Source organism: Thamnophis elegans, chromosome 3, assembly GCF_009769535.1.
Source record: "Thamnophis elegans isolate rThaEle1 chromosome 3, rThaEle1.pri, whole genome shotgun sequence".
Lineage (NCBI taxonomy): Eukaryota > Metazoa > Chordata > Lepidosauria > Squamata > Colubridae > Thamnophis > Thamnophis elegans.
In genome coordinates, this window is record NC_045543.1 from 97,724,017 (window position 1) to 97,744,651 (window position 20,635).

The 20,635-nt window shown below is 39.4% G+C and overlaps 1 protein-coding gene across 3 annotated transcripts in view; it reads right to left on the reverse strand.

Moving 5' to 3' along the window:
* Positions 1–20,635, reverse strand: part of YTHDC2 (YTH domain containing 2) — a 51,039-nt gene that overhangs the window by 12,931 nt on the left and 17,473 nt on the right. For all 3 annotated transcript variants that reach the window (XM_032213428.1, XM_032213429.1, XM_032213430.1), the window contains exons 13-27: positions 19,620–19,798; positions 18,861–18,957; positions 18,680–18,767; positions 18,518–18,598; positions 18,163–18,245; positions 17,813–17,918; positions 16,187–16,306; positions 15,455–15,727; positions 14,193–14,319; positions 12,985–13,190; positions 11,296–11,491; positions 5,322–5,431; positions 4,052–4,344; positions 1,188–1,250; positions 528–705 (exon numbers count right to left, since the gene is read on the reverse strand). In XM_032213428.1, the coding sequence (XP_032069319.1) occupies positions 528–705; positions 1,188–1,250; positions 4,052–4,344; positions 5,322–5,431; positions 11,296–11,491; positions 12,985–13,190; positions 14,193–14,319; positions 15,455–15,727; positions 16,187–16,306; positions 17,813–17,918; positions 18,163–18,245; positions 18,518–18,598; positions 18,680–18,767; positions 18,861–18,957; positions 19,620–19,798 (2,200 nt within the window). The remainder of the gene's footprint in view (positions 1–527; positions 706–1,187; positions 1,251–4,051; positions 4,345–5,321; positions 5,432–11,295; positions 11,492–12,984; positions 13,191–14,192; positions 14,320–15,454; positions 15,728–16,186; positions 16,307–17,812; positions 17,919–18,162; positions 18,246–18,517; positions 18,599–18,679; positions 18,768–18,860; positions 18,958–19,619; positions 19,799–20,635) is intronic.

Below are 20,635 nucleotides of genomic sequence, written 5' to 3' on the forward strand. Positions count from 1 at the left end.
ACGGTAGCTGACACAAGTGGTGCCCCAGCTTTCAGCTGTGGCGATCAGTAGGCAAGAGCAGTCAATCATCACCAGTCCCAGCCGATTTAGGCATAAGAGGCACCAATATTGCGCTGATAAACGGCCAGGCTAGGCAGTCCGTCGGAACGGAACAGCCTGCCCTTTACAATCTGCAGTCATCTAGAGGAAAAAAGGAGCATGCTACAAGAAAAAAAATACTTACCGTTAATAAGAGTTAATTTGTCTATTATCCTAGAGAAAATTATACGTCTCTTCAGGTTTGACTGAGTTAAAAAAAACTGAATCCTTCCAGTCAGAGGAGGCATGGTCAACAATTTCATAACTCAGTCTCTATGCTAATAGACAGTTAATCCATGCTTTGATTCTCCAAGCAGCGCACAGGAGAATTTAAAAGGGTTCACAAACTTTTAACCATCGCTGTAGGCTTATTTTAGTTTGGTGTTTGATTTTAGCCAATGTTCTTCAGTTTGCATTATTTTTTACTAGGATTTCAAAGTATTATATACCTTCCCAGATGATGGAGGAGAAGGACTGGCACAGGGACTGGGGTAACTGATGCTATCTGTAGATTTCACAGATGTTTGGTCTGCCCTGTCATCTGTGCTTCGTTTGGAATGCACAACACCCCTTTCTTTATATTTCAGAGGTTGGTGAAATGCTGGAGATGTAGATTTCATTAAGACTCTGTAAATGAAAAGCAGAATGCAGTGTTTAATAAAAATAAGCTGTGGTTCTAACCAGAGATACTGCAGCTTTAACGTTGTTTCAAAAAGATTCCTGCAGGATTCCTCTTATTTTCAGGTCTATCAGACTAAGCACATTTTATATGCACTTATATAAGACAATCTCATCATTGTAGTAAAGCAAAAATTAAGTGGCGTAACCATACCTGGTATTAAGTAAATAGCTCAGAAGCATAGAAATACTTAACTGTTTCCAAGGTCTTTCTGAGATCTGTCATTATGAAGCTAGGTTTAGGATTTGGGAATGGGAAGAAATGAATGTAATACTTACGGTTACCTAATATCATCAGAGCCCATAGTCTGAGATATCCTAAAGGTATCCTTGAGCTTCCTGCAAAGTTACCTTAATTTCCTGGAAAAATAACAATATTAATGCTACTGTAAATGTAAAATTTAAAAGAAGTGTTATAAGAGAAACATTACCTTAATATTGTATTATTTTGCTCTTTGTTTATATCATAGCTTAAAGTTGCTTTGGGAGTATTTCTGAAAGAGAAAAAGAAAAACTAAGTACATTTGAGGTATTATCATGATTGTCATCATTATGACTGGCTGCTCCAAAAAAGATTTTGGGCAGCTTACACTATCCAAATACACAATTGAAGATTAAAAGCATGAAACAATACATGAAGCAGGAACTAAACACAACAGTAACAACAAAAACATGGCAGGGGCTCTCCAAATATGCTACTCCCAGGCCATGTAACAGAGCTCTTAAGGGTCTTCTAGAATCCCAGGACAATAGGCAAAGACGTATCCTTGGGGGGTGCCATTTGGGGAAATGACAGAGAAGGCACATTTTCATCACAATACCACAATACTTGAGAGGCCCTGAAGCTCAATCACTGTCAAATGTACCGTAGTATTTTTAGCAGAAACAACTAGAGAATTATTTTTAGAGATGTTGTAACCACGTTCAAATTATACTCACATCTTTCCTAAAACATTCCTTTATTTCCTATGTATTTGATTTTGAAGTTAAAGAGTTTGTTTAATATATGGCTTTTGTTAAAGCTTATGTTATTTTGTCCGCGTGTGTATTATACACACACACACACATGTATATGTGTGTGTATGTGTGTATGTGTATACACACACACACACACACACACACACACACAGAGTACTCTGCAAAAGTTTTAGGCAGGTGTGAAAAAATGCTGTAAACAAAGAATGCTTTCAGAATTATAATGATTGTTTATTTTTGTCAATTTTCAAAATGCAAAGTGAGCGAACAAAAGAAACATCTAAATCAAATCAATATGTGGTGTTACTACCTTTTGCCTTCAAACCAACATCCATTTTCATAGGTACACTTGCACAAAGCCAGGGATTTTGTAGGATTATAGTCAGGTGTATGATCAACCAATTATACCAAAAAGGTGCTAATGATCATCAATGTCACACATAGGTTGAAACCCAGTCATGAACTGACATAGAAACAGCTGTGTAGGAGGCGTAAAACTGGGTGAGGAACAGCCAAACTCTGATACCAAGGTGAGGTTGTGAAAGACAGTTTCATGTTATGGCAAGATTGAGCAAGGTAGTTATACTGCAGCAACAAGGTATCTCCCAGACAAAGATTTCAAAGCAGACTGGAGTTTCAAGATGTGCTTTCAAGCTCTTTTGAAAAAGCACAAAGAAACGGGCAACGTTGAGGATCGTAGACACAGTGGTCGGCCAAGGAAACTTAGTGCAGTAGATGAAAGACGCATCAAGCTTATAACCCTTCGAAATTGGAAGATGTCCAGCAGTGCCATCAACTCAGAACTGGCAGAAACCAATGGGACCCAGGTATACCCATCTGTACCTGTCTGGAGAAGTCTGGCCAGAAGTGGTCTTCATGTAAGAGTTGCAGCCAAAAAGCCATACCTCCGATGTGGGAACAAGGCCAAGCAACTAAAGTATGCACGAAAACATAGGAACTGGGGTGCAGAAAAATGGCAGCAGATGCTCTGGACTGATGAGTCAAAATTTGAAATATTTGGCTGTAGCAGAAGGCAGTGTGTTTGTCAAAGGGCTGGAGAGCAGTACAATAATGAGTGTCTGCAGGCAACAATGAAGCATGGTGCAAGTTCCTTGAATGTTTGGGGCTGCGTTTTTGCAAATTGGAGTTGGAGATTTGGTCAGGATTAATGGTGGTCTCAATGCTGAGAAATACAGGCAGAGACTTATCCATCATGCAATAACATCAGGGAGGCGTATGATTGGCCCCAAATTTATTCTGCAGCAGGACAAGGACCCCAAACATACAGCCAAAGTCATTAAGAGCTACCTTCAGCGTAAAGAACAAGAAGTACTGAAAGTGATGGCATGGCCCCCACAGAACCCTGATCTCAACATCATCGAGTATGTCTAGGATTACATGAAGAGACAGAAGGATGTGAGAAAGCCTACATCCACAGAAGATCTGTGGTTAGTTCTCCAAGATGTTTAGAACAACCTACCAGCCGAGTTCCTTCAAAAACTATGTGCAAGTGTACCTAGAAGAATTGCTGCTGCTTTGAAGGCAAAGGGTGGCCACACCAAATATTGATTTGATTTAGATTTCTCTTTTGTTCATTCACTGCATTTTGTTCATTTATGAGCATAAATGTTTAACACTTCCATTTTTGAAAGCATTAACATGTTTTAAATTCTAAATTGAATATGATGTTTCAATGATATCAAACTACCTTAATATTTATGTTGGGAAGATGCCTGTTTTAATACATATGACACATTCGGCTTTTAGCAGGATTCACAGGAAAATATATATAATGAGAGATTTTTATATATATACGTATGCAAACATATCTATTTATATACTGACCTTCCATAAACAGAGAACTAGCAGAATATTTCCATATAATATAGCTTGTTTTTAAACTGTTAGGATAATAATTATTTTATATGGTCCTAAGAAAACTATGCACTTTACCAGATTGTCCATATTTTAATTAATGAAACCAAATCAATAAACTTTAGGTAGTAGTTAAATGTCTGTCTGTCCGTCCGTCCATCCATCCATCTCATTGTACAGCAAGAGTATGCATTTTTTCGCAAGAGTAAGAATCAACCAGATTCCTTAATTCATCTTTTACAAATGACATAAGTTATGTAGCACCAAGAAACATCTTCTTGAAAGAAGGCAAACATATAGTATGAGGTGACCCACCTAGCTGAACAGCAATTTTTTTGGGTGACCCTGTCACTTCTAAAAGAAAAAAAACTAAAAACTGTTTTCCCATTTGTTACTGAGCTTCTAAAAAATGGGTTTCCTGCTGTGTAAAATTTGAGATATTAACCTTTCTGCATTAAAAGCATCATCTGCAAACTCTGATTCTCCTGAGCTTTTTCGACTGGTGTTTGATCTCCAAGAAGATGCTAAGGGAAGTTCTTCAGAAGACATAGGTCTTGGTCTTTGCCCAATTCCTGAAGGTTGCTGCAGACCTGCAGATTGTTCTTCGGTGCTCAAAACTGCAATGATTGCTCGTATTGTTGCTTCATCAACTTGAGACCATGGCTTTGAAGGAGCTCTCATACGTCGCAGAAATAAACTATGCCATTTTTGTCTTAACTGCAAAAGGAGGGTAGCGGCCTGTTTAAAAAAAACAAGTTTTATTTTAGCACACATACCTTTGAGGCTTTTTTGAAACTGACAATTCAGATACAAATAACTGTATAAACTGAACTTTCTACATCTCAAATATTATTAACTGAACTGAATGACAAATACAAGATCTATGATATGAGTCATAAACATACTATATTTTTGCATTCCATACTTATCCCATGAAATAGATATTTTGCTGATTTCTTTTTTACATGTGAACATGAACATTTGCAAATCTACAGCCAATCATTTACATATTCAAATATAGGAACAAAACAAACTGGACTTTCATTACCTTGAACGGCTAGCTAGAAGTGGTCTGAATTTTAATTTTTGTGTAGAAACAAAACACAAGAGAAAGAAAAGAAACCTCATATTAACACCATCAACATTGAACTTTTATTGTCTAATATGAATTGGTACTCAGCATCATACTGATCAAGGGCAGAAATTCCACTTAGAAGTCAGAATGAGCAGCTCTTCATTGACAATCACTTTGAAAATTTAATCTACTCTCTTTTAAAGCTTTGTATGCCAATGGCCATTGCCACATGGTGTAGCAATAAAATGTCATGTTCATTAAGGATTATTTGAAATTACTGATAACCAATTTTATGGAGTTCATACTTTGTGCTGGAAAAATATACTTATATCTATGTTCTCTATATTGTCTTTTTTAAAAAAAATAAATCCTCAAACCTTTCAGATCTTCTCCAATCTTTCAACTCTTTATTTCCAAAATTACCCTGCTTCCTTTTTTTTAGCAACTAAATTCCACATAGAGTAACACAGATAAATGCAAGATGTTATAAAAGTTCCATAAATTTACTGAAATATAGTAGTACAGAATTTTTTCTTTCTTTCACGGATCTACATTTGGAGTCCTCAGGTTAGAAGCCTTTAAGCAAACATTTCTCGAGGGGGGGGGGGACGGACGGGACTGAATAAAGTGTTTTTTTTACCTCTGGATCTAATTTGAAATTGAGCCACTCATCTAATTTTAAAGCAGCCAAGTTCGCAGTTGTTCGATCCTCCATTTCACTATCACTGCTATCGTTAGGGACACCATCAACTATATTAGAAAACAAAGATCCTATGTATTAGTCATTTTAAAATGATATTTAAATTAATAATTTGAGATTTTGTTTAATCTGTACTAAATACTCCCAAAAGTAAACATTCAATTTCCCTAAAATACAAAGTTATGGAATCATTGTTTTTCCAGGAAAGAGGAAACACGTCTAGAATCTGTATACTATGCAACATGTATATACAATCATATTCATTTGTTTAGCAAATTAGTTTACTTAACTAGAACAATTATGATATATTGTATATGGAGACTTATATAACTTTTTAAAGAATATACTGTTAGAAAGTACCAGAAATTTAGAGCTGTATAATTATTATGAAAGATAAGTTGGTTCAATATTATAGAAATATTATACTTGCAATCATATTTAATATTTATAATTAGAAATGAAATCAGGACTGTACATGTATAGATTTGCAGACAAATAAATAAATATAAAATTATGATTGTTCATATTGTGATCATCAATGGAGACCAAATTTTAGGATCACAATAAACTCAACTTGCCATGAATTAGACTAATATGTGAAAAACTATTCAATATGTCTAATAATCATATATCTTGATTTTATTCTGGAATTATTTCCTAATCAATAATAATACAATGTAGCTCTCCCTACAGTAGCCCTCGATTTATGTCCAGGCGCTTAGCAATAATTTGAAATTATGACACCTCTCCCCCTCCAAGCTACTTACAACCTAGTTTCTAAGTTACAGCTGCTGCAGTGCCCCCACCACCACACACACACCCCGGTCACATTCACAAAATTCAGGCTGATTCGCCCCTATGACTAGCTGTAGGGATGCTGTAGCAACTTCCAGCTTATTCCCCCGGCTCCCATCTTGCTCAAACTGGTCCTCACAGGGCTTGGGTCCGTTTTCTACTCCACCGACTGCTGCACCTTCTTTCCCACCCATACCCATCATCAATTGAATTTGATTTGATTTGATTTGTTTATTTATAGGCCGCCCTTTTCCCTGAGGGGACTCAGGGCGGCTTACAATCAAAAAAGGGAAGGGGAGTGTAGGACAATACCAAAAAGAGATGTGCACAAAGTAAATTAGACAGTAAAACTCAACATTCACTCAGCATTCGGGAGGGGCGAAAATAAGATTATCCCCAGGCCTGACGGGCTAGCCAGTTCTTGAGGGCTGTGCGGAAGGCCTGGACGGTGGTGAGGGTACGAATCTCCACGGGGAGATTGTTCCATAGTGTCGGAGCCGCAACAGAGAAGGCTCTCCTCCGAGTAGTCGCCAGTCGGCACTGACTGGCGGATGGGATACGGAGGAGGCCAACTCTATGCGATCTGATGGGACGCAGGGAGGTAATTGGCAGAAGGCGGTCTCTCAAATAGCCAGATCCACTACCATGGAGCGCTTTATAGGTGGTGAGTAAGACCTTGAAGTGCACCCGGAGACCAACAGGTAGCCAGTGCAGCTCACGGAGGATCGGTGTTATGTGGGCGAACCGTGGTGCGCCCACGATCACTCGCGCGGCCGCATTCTGGACTAGCTGAAGTCTTCGGATGCTCTTCAAGGGCAGCCCCATGTAGAGCACATTACAGTATTCCAGCCTAGAGATCACAAGGGCTCGAGTGACTGTTGTGAAGGCCTCCCGATTCAGGTAGGGCCGCAACTGGCGCACCAGGCGAACCTGGGCAAATGCCCCCCTGGTCACAGCTGAGAGATGGTGGTCAAAAGTTAGCTGTGAATCCAGGAGGACTCCCAAGTTGCGGGCCCTTTCTGAGGGGTATAAATTTTGCCCCCCCAGCCTGAGTGATGGTATGTTGGTCAAATTTTTGGGAGGGAAACACAACAGCCACTCGGTCTTGTCTGGGTTGAGTATCAGCTTGTTTGCTCTCATCCAGTCTTTAACGGCTTCCAGTCCCCGGTTCATCACGTCCACCGCTTCATTGAGTTGGCACGGGGCGGACAGATACAACTGTGTATCGTCCGCATATTGGTGGTATTTTATCCCGTGCCTTCGGATGATCTCGCCCAGCGGTTTCATGTAAATGTTAAATAGTAGGGGGGATAGGACCGACCCCTGCGGCACCCCATAGGTTAGGGGCCTCAGGGACGATCTCTGCCCCCCCACTAACACCGACTGCGACCTGTCCGAGAGATAGGAGGAGAACCACTGCAAGACAGTGCCGCCCACCCCTATCTCCCGCAGTCGTCGCAGAAGGATACCATGGTCGATGGTATCGAAAGCCGCTGAGAGGTCCAGGAGAACTAGGATGGAAGCATGGCCTCCATCCCTAGCTCTCCAGAGATCATCAGTCAATGCGACCAAAGCGGTTTCTGTGCTGTAACCGGGTCTGAAGCCAGACTGGAAGGGGTCAAGATAGTTAGCTTCCTCCAAGGTACGCTGAAGCTGGAGAGCCACCACCTTCTCAACAACCTTCCCTACAAAGGGGAGGTTGGAGACTGGACGATAGTTATTAAGAACAGCTGGATCCAGAGACGGCTTCTTCAGGAGGGGTCTTACCACCGCTGTCTTGAGCGCGGTGGGAAAGTACCCCTCCCGAAGAGAAGCGGTAACAACCGCCTGGATCCAGCCTCGTGTCACCTCACTGCTGTTGGCAACCAGCCAGGAGGGACACGGGTCCAGTATGCAGGTGGAGGCACTCACAGCTCGCATAGCCTTGTCCACATCCCCAGAGGCAACTTCCTGAAACTCAACCCAGAGATGGTTTGCCAAGTTTTCTCCTTGTGTCTCGGCTGGATCTACTGGGGTGGAGTCCAGGTCCGCTCGAAACCGGGCAACTTTGTCCGCCAAGAACTGGACATACTCCTCAGCCTTACCCTGTAAGGAGTCCCCCGTCTCCCTCCTATTTAGGAGGGAGCGGGTTATCCTAAACAGGGCGGCTGGGCGGGACTCGGCGGACGCTACCAAGGAGGCAATGTATGTTCTTTTTGTTGTTCTTAAAGTCCGAATATACTCCTTGGTGCATGCTGTTAAAAGTGCCCGTTTCGACTCGGACCTATCGGACCTCCACGAGTGCTCTAGGCGTCTCCTCCGGCGCTTTACCTCCCGGAGTTCCTCAGTGAACCAAGGAGGCCTCCGGGGGCCGCTGACCCGGAGGGGCCGTAGCGGCGCAATCCGGTCTAGAGACTCCGAAGCTGCCGAGTGCCAGGCAGCGACGAGGGTCTCCGCCGAACTGTGGGCGAGGGTATCAGGAATAACCCCAAGCTCCGTCTGGAACCTAACAGGATCCATCAGTCGCTTGGGGCGGAACCAGCTGGTCGGTTCCTCCTCCCTACGGTGGGGGTTTGGCCTCCGGAAGTCTAGCCTCAGTAGGTAGTGGTCTGACCACGACAGGGGTATGATCTCATTACCCCTCAGACCAAGATCGTAACTCCACTGCTCCGAGAGGAATACGAGGTCAAGCGTGTGACCCGCTGAGTGAGTTGGGCCTCGAATTACTTGAGTCAAGCCCATGGCTGTCATGGAAGCCATGAACTCCTGCGCTCCATCAGAGTGTTCACCGAGCGAAGGCAAGTTAAAGTCCCCCAGGACTATAAGTCTAGGGAACTCAACCGCTAGCTCGGCTACTGACTCGAGGAGCGAGGGGAGGGCTGCTGCAACGTAGTTGGGAGGCAGGTACGTAAGCAGCAAACCCACTTGACCCTTGAGGTCCAGCTTCACTAGCAGGGACTCACACCCGACAAGCTCCGGAGCAGGGATCCTACGAGGTACTAAAGACTCCCGGACTACAATAGCCACACCGCCACCCCTTCCCTGGGCTCTCGGCTGGTGTAGCACCTGAAATCCGGCTGGGCACATCTCAACGAGGGGGACTCCTCCCTCAGGGCCCAGCCATGTCTCAGTAATACATGCCAGGTCTGCGCCCTCATCTGTTATCAAGTCCCGGATGAGGGGGGCCTTATGAACAACAGACCTGGCATTTAGCGACAGCAGCCTGAGACCAGGGTCCTGAACACCCGCGCCATCTGACCTTGGAGTGGGACTCCCAGGGCCGGAAGGAGGGATCTCTATAACACAGCGAGCCCTCCTTCCCCGATGATGGCCTGCCCTAAAGTCCCCGCCATATCTGCCTCTCCCTGTTATGACCGCAATGCTCCGACCCTCTCCCGTGGATATAGCCCCCCCAACCACCCCGATGGCCCCCACATACCCCGCCAGGTCCTCCGAATCAGTCATACCCAAACTCTCACACAGACAGTCCTCACTAAAAAAGTTAAAAACACAAATACAACTATATAATAATAAAAAGTGAGATCATTCATATCATCTCAAACAATCCCATGCACTCAACATACCGATTAAAAGAAATATAGGAAAAAGTTGCGCAGTTCGTAATAGTCCAAAGGTGCCTTCCACCTCTCCTGAGGAGGATAGCACCTTAATGGGAGCACCGCTAAGGAGACCAATATCGTCCAAGGGAGGGGAGGATGGGGGACAAGGTGGATCTGTGCAGCAGCTGTAACAGGGGGAGTCAAGGGGCTAACCATAGTGGAGAAAGTCTGATGGTTAAGTTCAATTCCAGCCATCCCCTTGATGTTATTTCCAGGTTAAGTCCTAGGGTGGGGAAAGAGTATCTGTCTCTGATGGAAAAAGACAGGGGGAAGATGTTGTAATCACCAATCACACTCTCCTTCAATTCCGTCCCCTCGAGCAGTTTCCTCCCTCACCAGTTCTCTTCTTTTGGTTACAGCGTGGAGGCAGAGTAGATCTAAATATCAGCAGCAGCAGCGAGAGCCGGAAGGCCAATCATGATGGTCAAAGGCCCAATATACAGAAGTCAGTTCACAACAAGAGTCGTACCAATCGTACCAGCCCACTTAGTAGTCTAAGCCCAAGATTGAAAAAAAAAGCTTCGTCCAAGGTGGAAGGAGGGGGGGGTGCCCCATTCAGCAGCTGGCCCCCGGCATTCTCAAAGGGGCCTCAGCAAACCAGAGAGTTATCAGGCCAACAACGACATAATGATGGTTATGGTAGTCGGGGCGGTAATCGTAGTTAAGTCAGGCTCCCCCCAAAAGCAGCTGGGCCGTACGGTCTTCCAAGCCGCTAAGCCGCGGCGATCTCACAGCCAGCGGGCCAGCGAGCCAACAGACAACAGTGGTCGCGGCAGCCAGCAATAATCGGGGGAGGATCAGAACTCCCCTAGCAGCTCGGCCGCAGAGTCTTGTAACAGCTGAGCCGCGGCGTTCTCAAGCGGCAGCCAGCAATATCGGGGGAAGATCAGGACTCCCCTAGCAGCTCGGCCACGGAGTCTTATAACAGCTGAGCCGCGGCGTGCTCAAGCCGCGGCGTTCTCGAGCCGGCATCGGCAAGCCAGCGGCACAGCGTCAATTGCGGCCGCGGCGGTCAGGCAGCAGACACGGGGGGGGGTCGGGTTTCTCAAGCCAGCTGGGCCGCGGCGCTGAGCGGCGTCAGCGGCGTCAGCGTCTTTCAGAAGCGGCAGCCTTGGGGAGTAAAAACTCGCCAGTCCACTGCCAGCTCCAGGACCGCTAAAGTTCACTCTACCTTAGCCTCTCTCGGCTCAGTTCCAGAGCTCGGTTTCTCCTCTCTACTGGTTGTTTCTCCTGTACGGAGCCGGAGCGGTGAGCTCGGCAGACATGTCCCTCACACACTTATTACTTGATGAATGACTTAAAGTGGGGAAGAGACCGGTTGCTCCTTCCTCCTCCTCCTCTTTTGCTGACCATCCATTTTTCTTTCATCCAACCCATTAAAAATCATGTTTAGATTTATATTGAATAATACATACAACAAAAAGAACTTGTTATCTATGTTTACATTTTGATCCAGTAGTTTAAACATTAATTTTCAAGGATTTCTTAAAATATAAATTAAAGGAATATAAATACCCTACCTCGGAAGGAAGAAGGCTCCTGTAAAGCATTACTTGGCAATCTAGCTGATCCACAAAAGAGGGCCACTGTGACTGGAGTCACAACTGAGCAGCACCTGATATTAGCTATTCGGTGGGCTCTTGTCATTTCATCATATATAAGCCAGTCAGTGGGAAGTGCCTGAATAGCTGCTACTTGGCCATTTGCAGGAGGAATCTGTTAGCAATTCAACAAAGTGGTTTGTTTCAGCATAATAAAAGAGGCAATTCAAAAACATTCACTTTAAACGATGTTGCACAAATTAACAAGAAAAGAATTGGGATCACTTAATGTTCTCAAATTACTAATCTAAGCAGCTGTAGAGTTTTGTTAAAAAATTTAAGCAGGATATTTCCTGTAAGTCATTTTAGTTTGCTGAAAGTCAATCTATTCCTATTCTAGAACCGAATACCTTACAACAAAAAATGCTGTTAAATATCAAATGTAACAAATCTATGGTTCAAAAAAATGTTAAATATATATCTGTGTATATGCATGTGTGTAAAGAAACACAACACCATGTCACATATATTCACTATGTATAAAAGATTATATACACAAAATGTATTCATGTAATTCATAACCTGATATATGTCTTTATTTAATCTTCCATTGACTAAGCAGATTCAGACGTGCTTAATTCTTGGGTGGGAGACTTTCCAAGAAAAACAAAAGCTCTAGACAGGATGGAAAGATGAAAAAACGGCCCAGAAGAAAATAGTGGTAAACAATTTATGTACTGCTGCTAAGAAAATTCATGAATGTGTCTCTAAAATCACCAAAAGTCACACTCAATTTAAAAAAGACTTTACCTTTTCACTTGTCCTCTAAACAGAAATTAATCAATAGTTGAACTCTTTAATCTCCCTCCAAGCTGTTCAATCAGCAAACTAGTTTTTCTTGGACTCCCCCCCCCTCCCCAAAATCTGAATAGCAAGGTATGCAAAACACTTGAAAAAGATGCATCACAAAGTGTACTAGAATGAGCCAAGTGTTAAACTAAGGACACACTTAGTTTGGGCCTCAGTAACTGCTTTGAAGGCTATTTCCAATACTTTCTTCCCATGGGCCAGGATTGCAACCTGTGGGAAGTTATTATCCAGCCCTCTCCCAGAAAAATGAAATATCCTAGGAAATATTGAAAAGGCAGAATATTTCTCTGGATGTGAAAAGAAACATGTTTTAAAAGACAATAGTTGCCTATAGCTTTCTGCCCATCCCCAGCTAATGGGCCATTAAGATGGCCAGGCCAGCCCACTTTACATAATAAAGACTTCTCCTCACTGCAGCTGTAGGGGGAAGGGATATTACTCAACTGACCACAAGACAACTGAGAACTCATCACAGCCTAGAGAGTAGCCCCCTGCATGGCACCATGGGAGTCTGACAACCAGTCAGAATACATTTCTTACACAGGAACAGGAAACAGAGAGGTGGGAGTGAACAGGGTATAAAAGCCTAGCAAGCCCCTTCCTCAGCCCTTCTCTCTTCTTCTCCATCAACATTGAAACATGTGATCACCTTTTCTGTACAGGGCTCAAGCCATGTGGCCCTGTCCAACAATAAACCATCTTTCCAAGCAGCCTCCATGCCTCCAGTGTCTTCTTCCCCACTTGGAGCTGAACCCAGAAGGACATTTCTTTCAACAAACCCTAATAATTTTATCTTACCTTTTTATATTGGGGCTGGCTAAGAACAGATGTAGGATGAAAACGGACTTTTTTTTCCTTTGGTCCAGTCAAAACTACATTCTCTCTGTCAACATGAACGATATTTGGATACATTCCAGCTACTAAGGCTCCTTTAACTACAGCCCAATTTTCTGAGTTTGTGTTCACATCCCTTATATCACCACCACCTCTGGCTCTAACAAAACCTGAAAAAGAAACAAATAACTAGTTAATTATTTTTTTAAAAAAACAACTTCATTTCTTGTTCTTATCTATCAGACTAGTTTCTTAACTCTCACCTTTTGAGATATATTAATTGTACATTTAGCACAGATGAATTCTACTGAAAAACAGATTTTAGGAGATTTACTCTCCACTTTATTTGGCCGGTTTTATTGGTCTTTTTGTATCTTAACATCATATAGTTTGTTGAGGTTAGGCAGATATGTAAACTTATGTAATTCTGAACCTTCCATAAGACATCTTTTCACCATTAGCAGTTATACAATGGCATTTCTAATCCAATTAGAGATGCTTATGAATTAACTATATATTCAGAAACTGCAGTCTGGAAATACTGTTCCTTAAAACAGTGAACAAAAAGCAACATCTAAAAGTTTTTCTAACAGATGTTCAGAAAAATTACACAAAAATGGAATTCATTCCAACCCTCATTTCCCCTATTTTAATATTTAAAATAACATAAAAATAAGAACTTTTAACTTGAATAGAAGAAACTAGTTTTGAATATGGAAATGAATAATATTATTGTGGAATATTCTAAGCCACTAGGTAGGCAACACCTCCCACCCACCCCCAAAAAAACCTAACTGAAATTAGGAAGAGAATGAATCATAAGCAAAAAACAATTTATACTATTTTAGATACAATAATGGTTTGACTTTATTGTATAAATTGCCTTAAATTCTGACATATAGATTTTTTTAAAGAATTATATTTTTATTATTTTCCATGTACTATTAAATTACTTATAACAACTGATGTCCCTTTATTTTTGTATTAGTAAACTAGAGTAATATGTGTTATTTACTATGTGTCTCAATACCGAAAACCGCAATGTGGCTTGAATAAATTACAGCAGCTTATTCTTTCAAATGTACCAGTAAGGAAAGTTGTGGCTTTCTATATATGGAACCAAGAGATGGTTTTTTATTATTTATGATTATTATGAATATACATATTTGTACCTGATGCTCTCAGTTGCCCAAGCAACTGTGTTCTCATTCCTATGATAATTTCCATGGTTGCCTGAGAAAGGAAATTCTTCTCACAAAAAGCTCTTTCCCAGCCATCACTTCGTGCTTTCTGCCATGCCTGCCAAATATGTTGGTTTAAAATGCTTAGAACAACAGAATAGATAGATGGATGGATGGATGGATGGATGGATGGATGGATGGACGGACGGACAGACGGACAAGACAAGACAAGACAAGACAGACTACATCTTCAGTGGCCTTTCCAAACCTAATCCCTTTCCAGATTACCAAAAAATGATGTATTCCCATCGCTCAAACTTACAATCATAGACAACCAATATCTATACTGCCTCTGCAGGCTCTTTAGGCAGAAGATCAAATTAATAAATCCACAATTCAAAAGGCAAAAACCATTATACTATCTCTGAGGCAACTTATTAGGAGTTGCAGAATTCTTTGAATTGTGTTCCCTTGAGGGCAGAAAAATCATAATAGCTGAGAGGGAGAGTTCACCAAAAGTCTCTATAGTGTTCCTAGAACCATTGAGTATATTTGGAAAATCAAACCAACAGAAGCAATTTCCAACACAGCAATGAAGAGAACACTTCACTCTTCGTTGCTCTTGAACACTTTTCAAATCAAACAATCTTCAGTCCTCCATTAACCTTTTATTACATGCAGCAAATAAACCAAAGCCTAGCTCTATAGCAATGCTTTTTTATACACGATATCCTTTTCCCACAGCATAATCTTTACAATTGTTTTTCTATTATTATTTCAACTATTAGGGAATTTTAAAAATATGAAAGTAAGATGCTTACTTTTATCAAGTTTTAAGGAAAATGTAAAAGTTTCAGCAATTGATTTAACCATATTACAGCATTACAGGAACCAGAACTGCAAGCTGCAGAGGTTCCCACTTTTAACACAGGTTAAAGATGAAAGTCTTGAAAGCGATGAAGAAAAAGCAGAGAATACACATAGAACCAATATAACACTATTGTCATTTGCCAGCTGGCAACAATGAAAAAAGAGAAACAAATAGCAGATGGCAATCAGAGGCTAGCTGGCAGCAGCGAAAAGGAGACAGGAACTAACAACAACATAGATTAGATTTTCAAGAGCACTGCTCCAATTATATTATTCCTAAGGTAACTTTTCAAAACAATTTGATCTAGCTAAAATAGCTCATCTGTTTCATATAATCAAACATGAATGGTTAAATGTCCTTTTAGTAAATAAACGTACATTACCTGGAAAGCCCGAAGAAGGGCCATATGGTCACTAAATGTTCCTGCAGTAAATCGTTTTCTACACAGCATGGCTGCACGTTTTTGAGAAGCCTGTGTGGGTAGCACAAAGGGATCCCGATATGCAAGTGTGCAAGCAATTGTCAGAATAGGATCCAGGCACTTCAGAACCACAGCGCACAGCACCATTTTCCCAAGATGGGGTTCTACAGGTAAGTCAGCCAGATGATAGCCAAGTTCTGTTAAATCTTCCCAGGTGTCCATAGCATCTATGGTCTATTGAAACAAATTATAAGCAATGTTGTAGACAGACATGCATGGCGACTACGCGGAGGAGAGCCTTCTCAGTTGCAGCTCCGACGCTATGGAACAACCTCCCCGTGGAGATCCGTACCCTCACCACAGTCCAGGCCTTCCGCACAGCCCTCAAGATCTGGCTATCCCGTCAGGCCTGGGGATAGGATTTATTCTCACCCCGCCCGAATGTTGAGTGAATGTTGTGTTTTTATGGTTAATTTTTTTATTCACATTTTTTTTCTTTTAAGTCTTGTCTTGCACTCCCTTCCCCCCATTGTTGTAAGCCGCCCTGAGTCCCCTCAGGGAAAAGGGCGGCATATAAATGCTCATTAAAATCTAAATCTAAATCTAATAATCTTAAATATTTTCTGGGCCAAAATTAACGTTCAAATTCAAATTAGTTAAAAATTCAGTTTTTTTTTCATTCTATTTACTCACCTTAAGTATCTGCACAGCATTTCTCACAATTAAAGCAGGAGGTGGCTCTGGAGCTTTCATTAAGAAGTCAGCAATTGGACAATTGATGGGAGCTAGCAATTTTGTATGTAAACAAAGCTCCTATAATGTAAAGATATCTTTTTCAGATCATGACTTCATTTATAGTATAATTTTACATATGTCCACTTAGATGTCAGTGATGGAATAGTGTTTTTTTTTCAATTTATTTTACCCATTGTAGCAACTTCAGCTCTTCTCTGAAGGAGATGAGAGGTTCAGAAATATGAATTATACATAAATAAATAAAGTGCTAAGAAAACTAGTCTAGTTGAAAAAAATCTTCCAAAACATTAGATTACAATCTTGCAGTTTCACTTCAATATTTATATTTTATTTACCATACACACACATACACACACACACATACACACAATTTCTTTGCTGCTCATCTCACAGGTGACACTAAGCCATTACACAAGTCACAATTGTCTTCTGACATTAAGTATAATTAAATAATATAAATTCTAATGTTAATTTTTGGGAACTGTTATTGACTACAGACTTTACACAATGCAATATCACCAAAATGCCTAGCAAACTCAATTGGTTTAACAAATAACTATGCCTAGGATTATAATTCAACTGTATATACTTAAGATATAATATAAAAAGGGAGAGAGTTATATTAGCTTTTTTGACATGGTGAAGCAGATACTAGCAATGTAGCTGCCTGTAGCACCTTAAATTTTTGATACTTTTTGAAATGCTGAAATCATATAAGGTCAGATATTGTCAGGCAAAATTTCAAGCATTTCATTGCTTGATGAATCTGTGAGGTTTCAGTGATTTAAAAATAATTTTCCAGTTGATAAAATATTTTCCAGTGCAAAAAAAAGTGTTACTTGAATCTTTAGGAATATTCCAAGCAGTGTTATATATGCAGGCATGAAAAGAAAACCTACAACAGTGACTATCATCAGATTCAACATTGCATATTAATTAACTCTTGTTCAAGAGACAGTGAGGCTGAAATGCAGGATATCTCATAAAAATCTACTATCCCATTAAGCATTTAGTACAATTTAATATTTAGCACAATTGAAAAATACTGTTATTTTTAATATTCAAAAGATTTCAAGGTTTTATGCCATGCCTGCAAAACAGCTTTTAATATAGTTGCATATTTGTTGTGCATAGAGGTCAACCAGAATTTGTTTAAAGTTTTTTGGGCAAGACACACTTACTCTTGTAAACATATAGATACATAGATACATAGATACATACATACTTTGATAGGCTATCTGAACCTAGAAACCATCATTTCATATTTTATTGCCTCCATAGGCTATTCTTTGAATATGGAAACAAATTACTGAACTTAACTGATGAAAATATCAGAAAGTAAAAGAAATTAACATTTCTTTACTCCCCATTTCTACATTAAGATTAATAAAAAGTGAATCAGATATTAGTTGAATTTCACATCTTGTGCCAAGCCTCTCTAGTTGATAGGCTAATTTGAGCCAAATCCTCACAGGTGATTCAACAAATAATAGTTAAAATAAACAACAATTTAACTCAAGCATAGTATAACCAGGGCTTAACAACAGAATAAAAATTACTCACTTGTAGAGGCATTCTTAGAAGTTCAGGTGTCTGAAATTCCAACATATTTTGAAATCTTAACCTACTGAAGAGTCTAAAACAAATTCCAGGTCGACAACGTCCTGCCCTTATAAGTAAAACATTATTTAAGTTATATTAAAAAATTACAAAAAATATGAATAAATTATCAAAGCAGATTAAAATTTCATTCATTAAAATTTCTTTCCTAAGTTAACATTTTCTTTCCACTTTTAATTTTATATATCTGTGAGGGTTTCTTGCTAGGTCCGGAAAATGGATTTTTTAAATGATGTATCTTAAAAAAATATCTCTAATGTAGCCAAAAAAATATTTTTTTTTAGTTTTATTACCTGCCCTTCCTCTGAACAGCACTTGCTTTAGAAATCCACACCATCTTAAGCATAGTTACACAATTCAGTGCATCAAAGGACTTCTAGAAAGTTAAGAAAAATCTACATTATAAAACATCTATGTTTATTTATTTATTAATTACATTTATATGCCTCTAACTCTTAGCAATTAACATGATATAAATATGAACATCAAATTAGCAATTAAGATATGTGTATGTGTGTAATATAATAATTATTTTTTATTTTACTAAAGCAATGCCATCATGATTTCAATTACAATTTTCTGCAAAGTACTTTTCAATTAATATATACATTATATTATAAAATATCCATGACATTAAGGAGAGCATACCTCTTTCATTTTTCCTGAGTCAATCACAAAAACAACATCATTTACTGTGATACTGGTTTCTGCAATATTTGTAGAAAGTATCTGCAGAAATGAAAACAATAACCTTATAATGATGTAAAAATGGGAACAATCATTAAAGAACTAAAGTTATTTGATACTTACTATTTTGCGGATGCCTAGAGGAGAAGTCTTAAGAACCTTTTTCTGGTCAGATGTCTGCATATTTGAGTGGAGCATAAACACCTGGAATCTGATAGCAAAAAATCAGAATGGAATATCAAAAATATTTCAATTTTGAAAGTAAATAAAAAGCCCTTCAAAATAAAAATGTATAAACTTTTACCTGTGAGCATTATCCGCAAATCTTTTGTCATCAAAGAGTATGCGATCTCTCAATCCAACTATCTCATCATATCCAGGAAGAAAAATTAAAACTGCACCTGTGTAACAAAATTCAAAAGCTAAAGAAAAATGAACCTAAGCAATTCTAATTATTATTGCATTCAAGTTTCTCACAATTGATAAAAGTAGCTTTGGAATTTTGAGGAATTATATATGTTGTATTTAGCTTGAGAATTCAAACACTTTCTAAAGTATTTTTCTATCATCAGCTAGTTCTGATTGTTCCTGAATGTGAATGTGCTACAAGAGAAATAAAAATAAGCCAAGCTTTCTTGTCTATGTAACTGATGGTAACAAATCTCCTCAATTTCATTTATATGCATTTAACCTTGCTCATAAGTGCAAGAAACACTATCCAAGAGAATATCTAATTAGAGAATATCTAATCACTTGCTGCTGAAAAAAATACAAAAAAACCCTCAGGTGTACACACACACAAACACACACACAGCCTTGGGGTACATGCCGGAATGTAATGCAAATAATCCATCCTTCAGTCACTGATCTTTAGCATAGTTTATCTCAGGTCTTTCAAAGTTTTTAAATTATTTTATTATTTTAATTTCTAGTAATCCTGTGGGACTAGGATTGAGCAAAAAACCCTTTAATTAATAAACAAATAAACAAATAAATAAATGAATTAAGCAAACCTTGATATGAAATAATGTATTAATACTGGGCATAGCTAAATGGACATTACCTGCATCACAGCTATGGCAGATGTTGTACAGGAGGTGCATTATCAGGTCAAGATCTACCTTTTCATCATCAAAACTGTAGTGATAAGCTTTCAGGAGCTCTCGATCTTCTATATTCAGTTCACCAGCATTAGCATGGACCAAGGAACTTTCATCTAAATTACCAGATTCTAATGAGGCACTGAAATATATAGCAGAGATAAATAAGGTGTTAAATCTAAAAAACAAAAATAAGAAATCCCAAAATGATTTTTTCTCATTTTACAAATATTTGGAAACTACAAAGAAATATTTCTAGGAATTCAACAGCAGTGATTCAACAAAAACTTTCTTAATCCGAAATTATTTTGTCTATTTTCCCTTTCATTCTCAAAATCCTAAAGAGGCAATAGTAATTCTATCTTGGTTAATAATCTACTGAATTTGTCTGAACAGACACACTACAATTAATCCATAATTTTATTAATCCATAATCCATAATTTTACTCACTTTATTTGTTCAATTCACTCAATGAAAACATTGAAAAACTAATCTCCATAGAAAGCAACACAGTTAACACTTTTAGTATGAACTATCAATCTATTTACCCTAGTGGCAAGAAGATGAAAGGGAGTTAAGCTTTTATTTATTATACTGCCCATCTTGCCTCTTCCCAGTTCCTAATGGTTTCTCTAGCTCAAAGATGAGAATACAAAATGAAATAACTAATTCAGAATGTTGTGATAGAAAAACTCATATAGTGCTGTTATGCACTTGAAATAAATATGGCTTCCACTCAACAGTAAAAAATATGTTTTACATTACATTTTTTAAAAATCTCTTCCCATACTGTGTTACAACTGCTGTTCAATAATGTTCCAGTTCATCCTATTTGGTATCTTTCAAATACAGGCTACATTACAGAAACAAATCATTTGCTAATTTTGCCAGGACCATTAATGCCTTGTTTTAGAGGTAGCTTTACTTTGAACATATACAACAAGAAGAAAATAAACTGCAAAATGCAATGTATGCAAT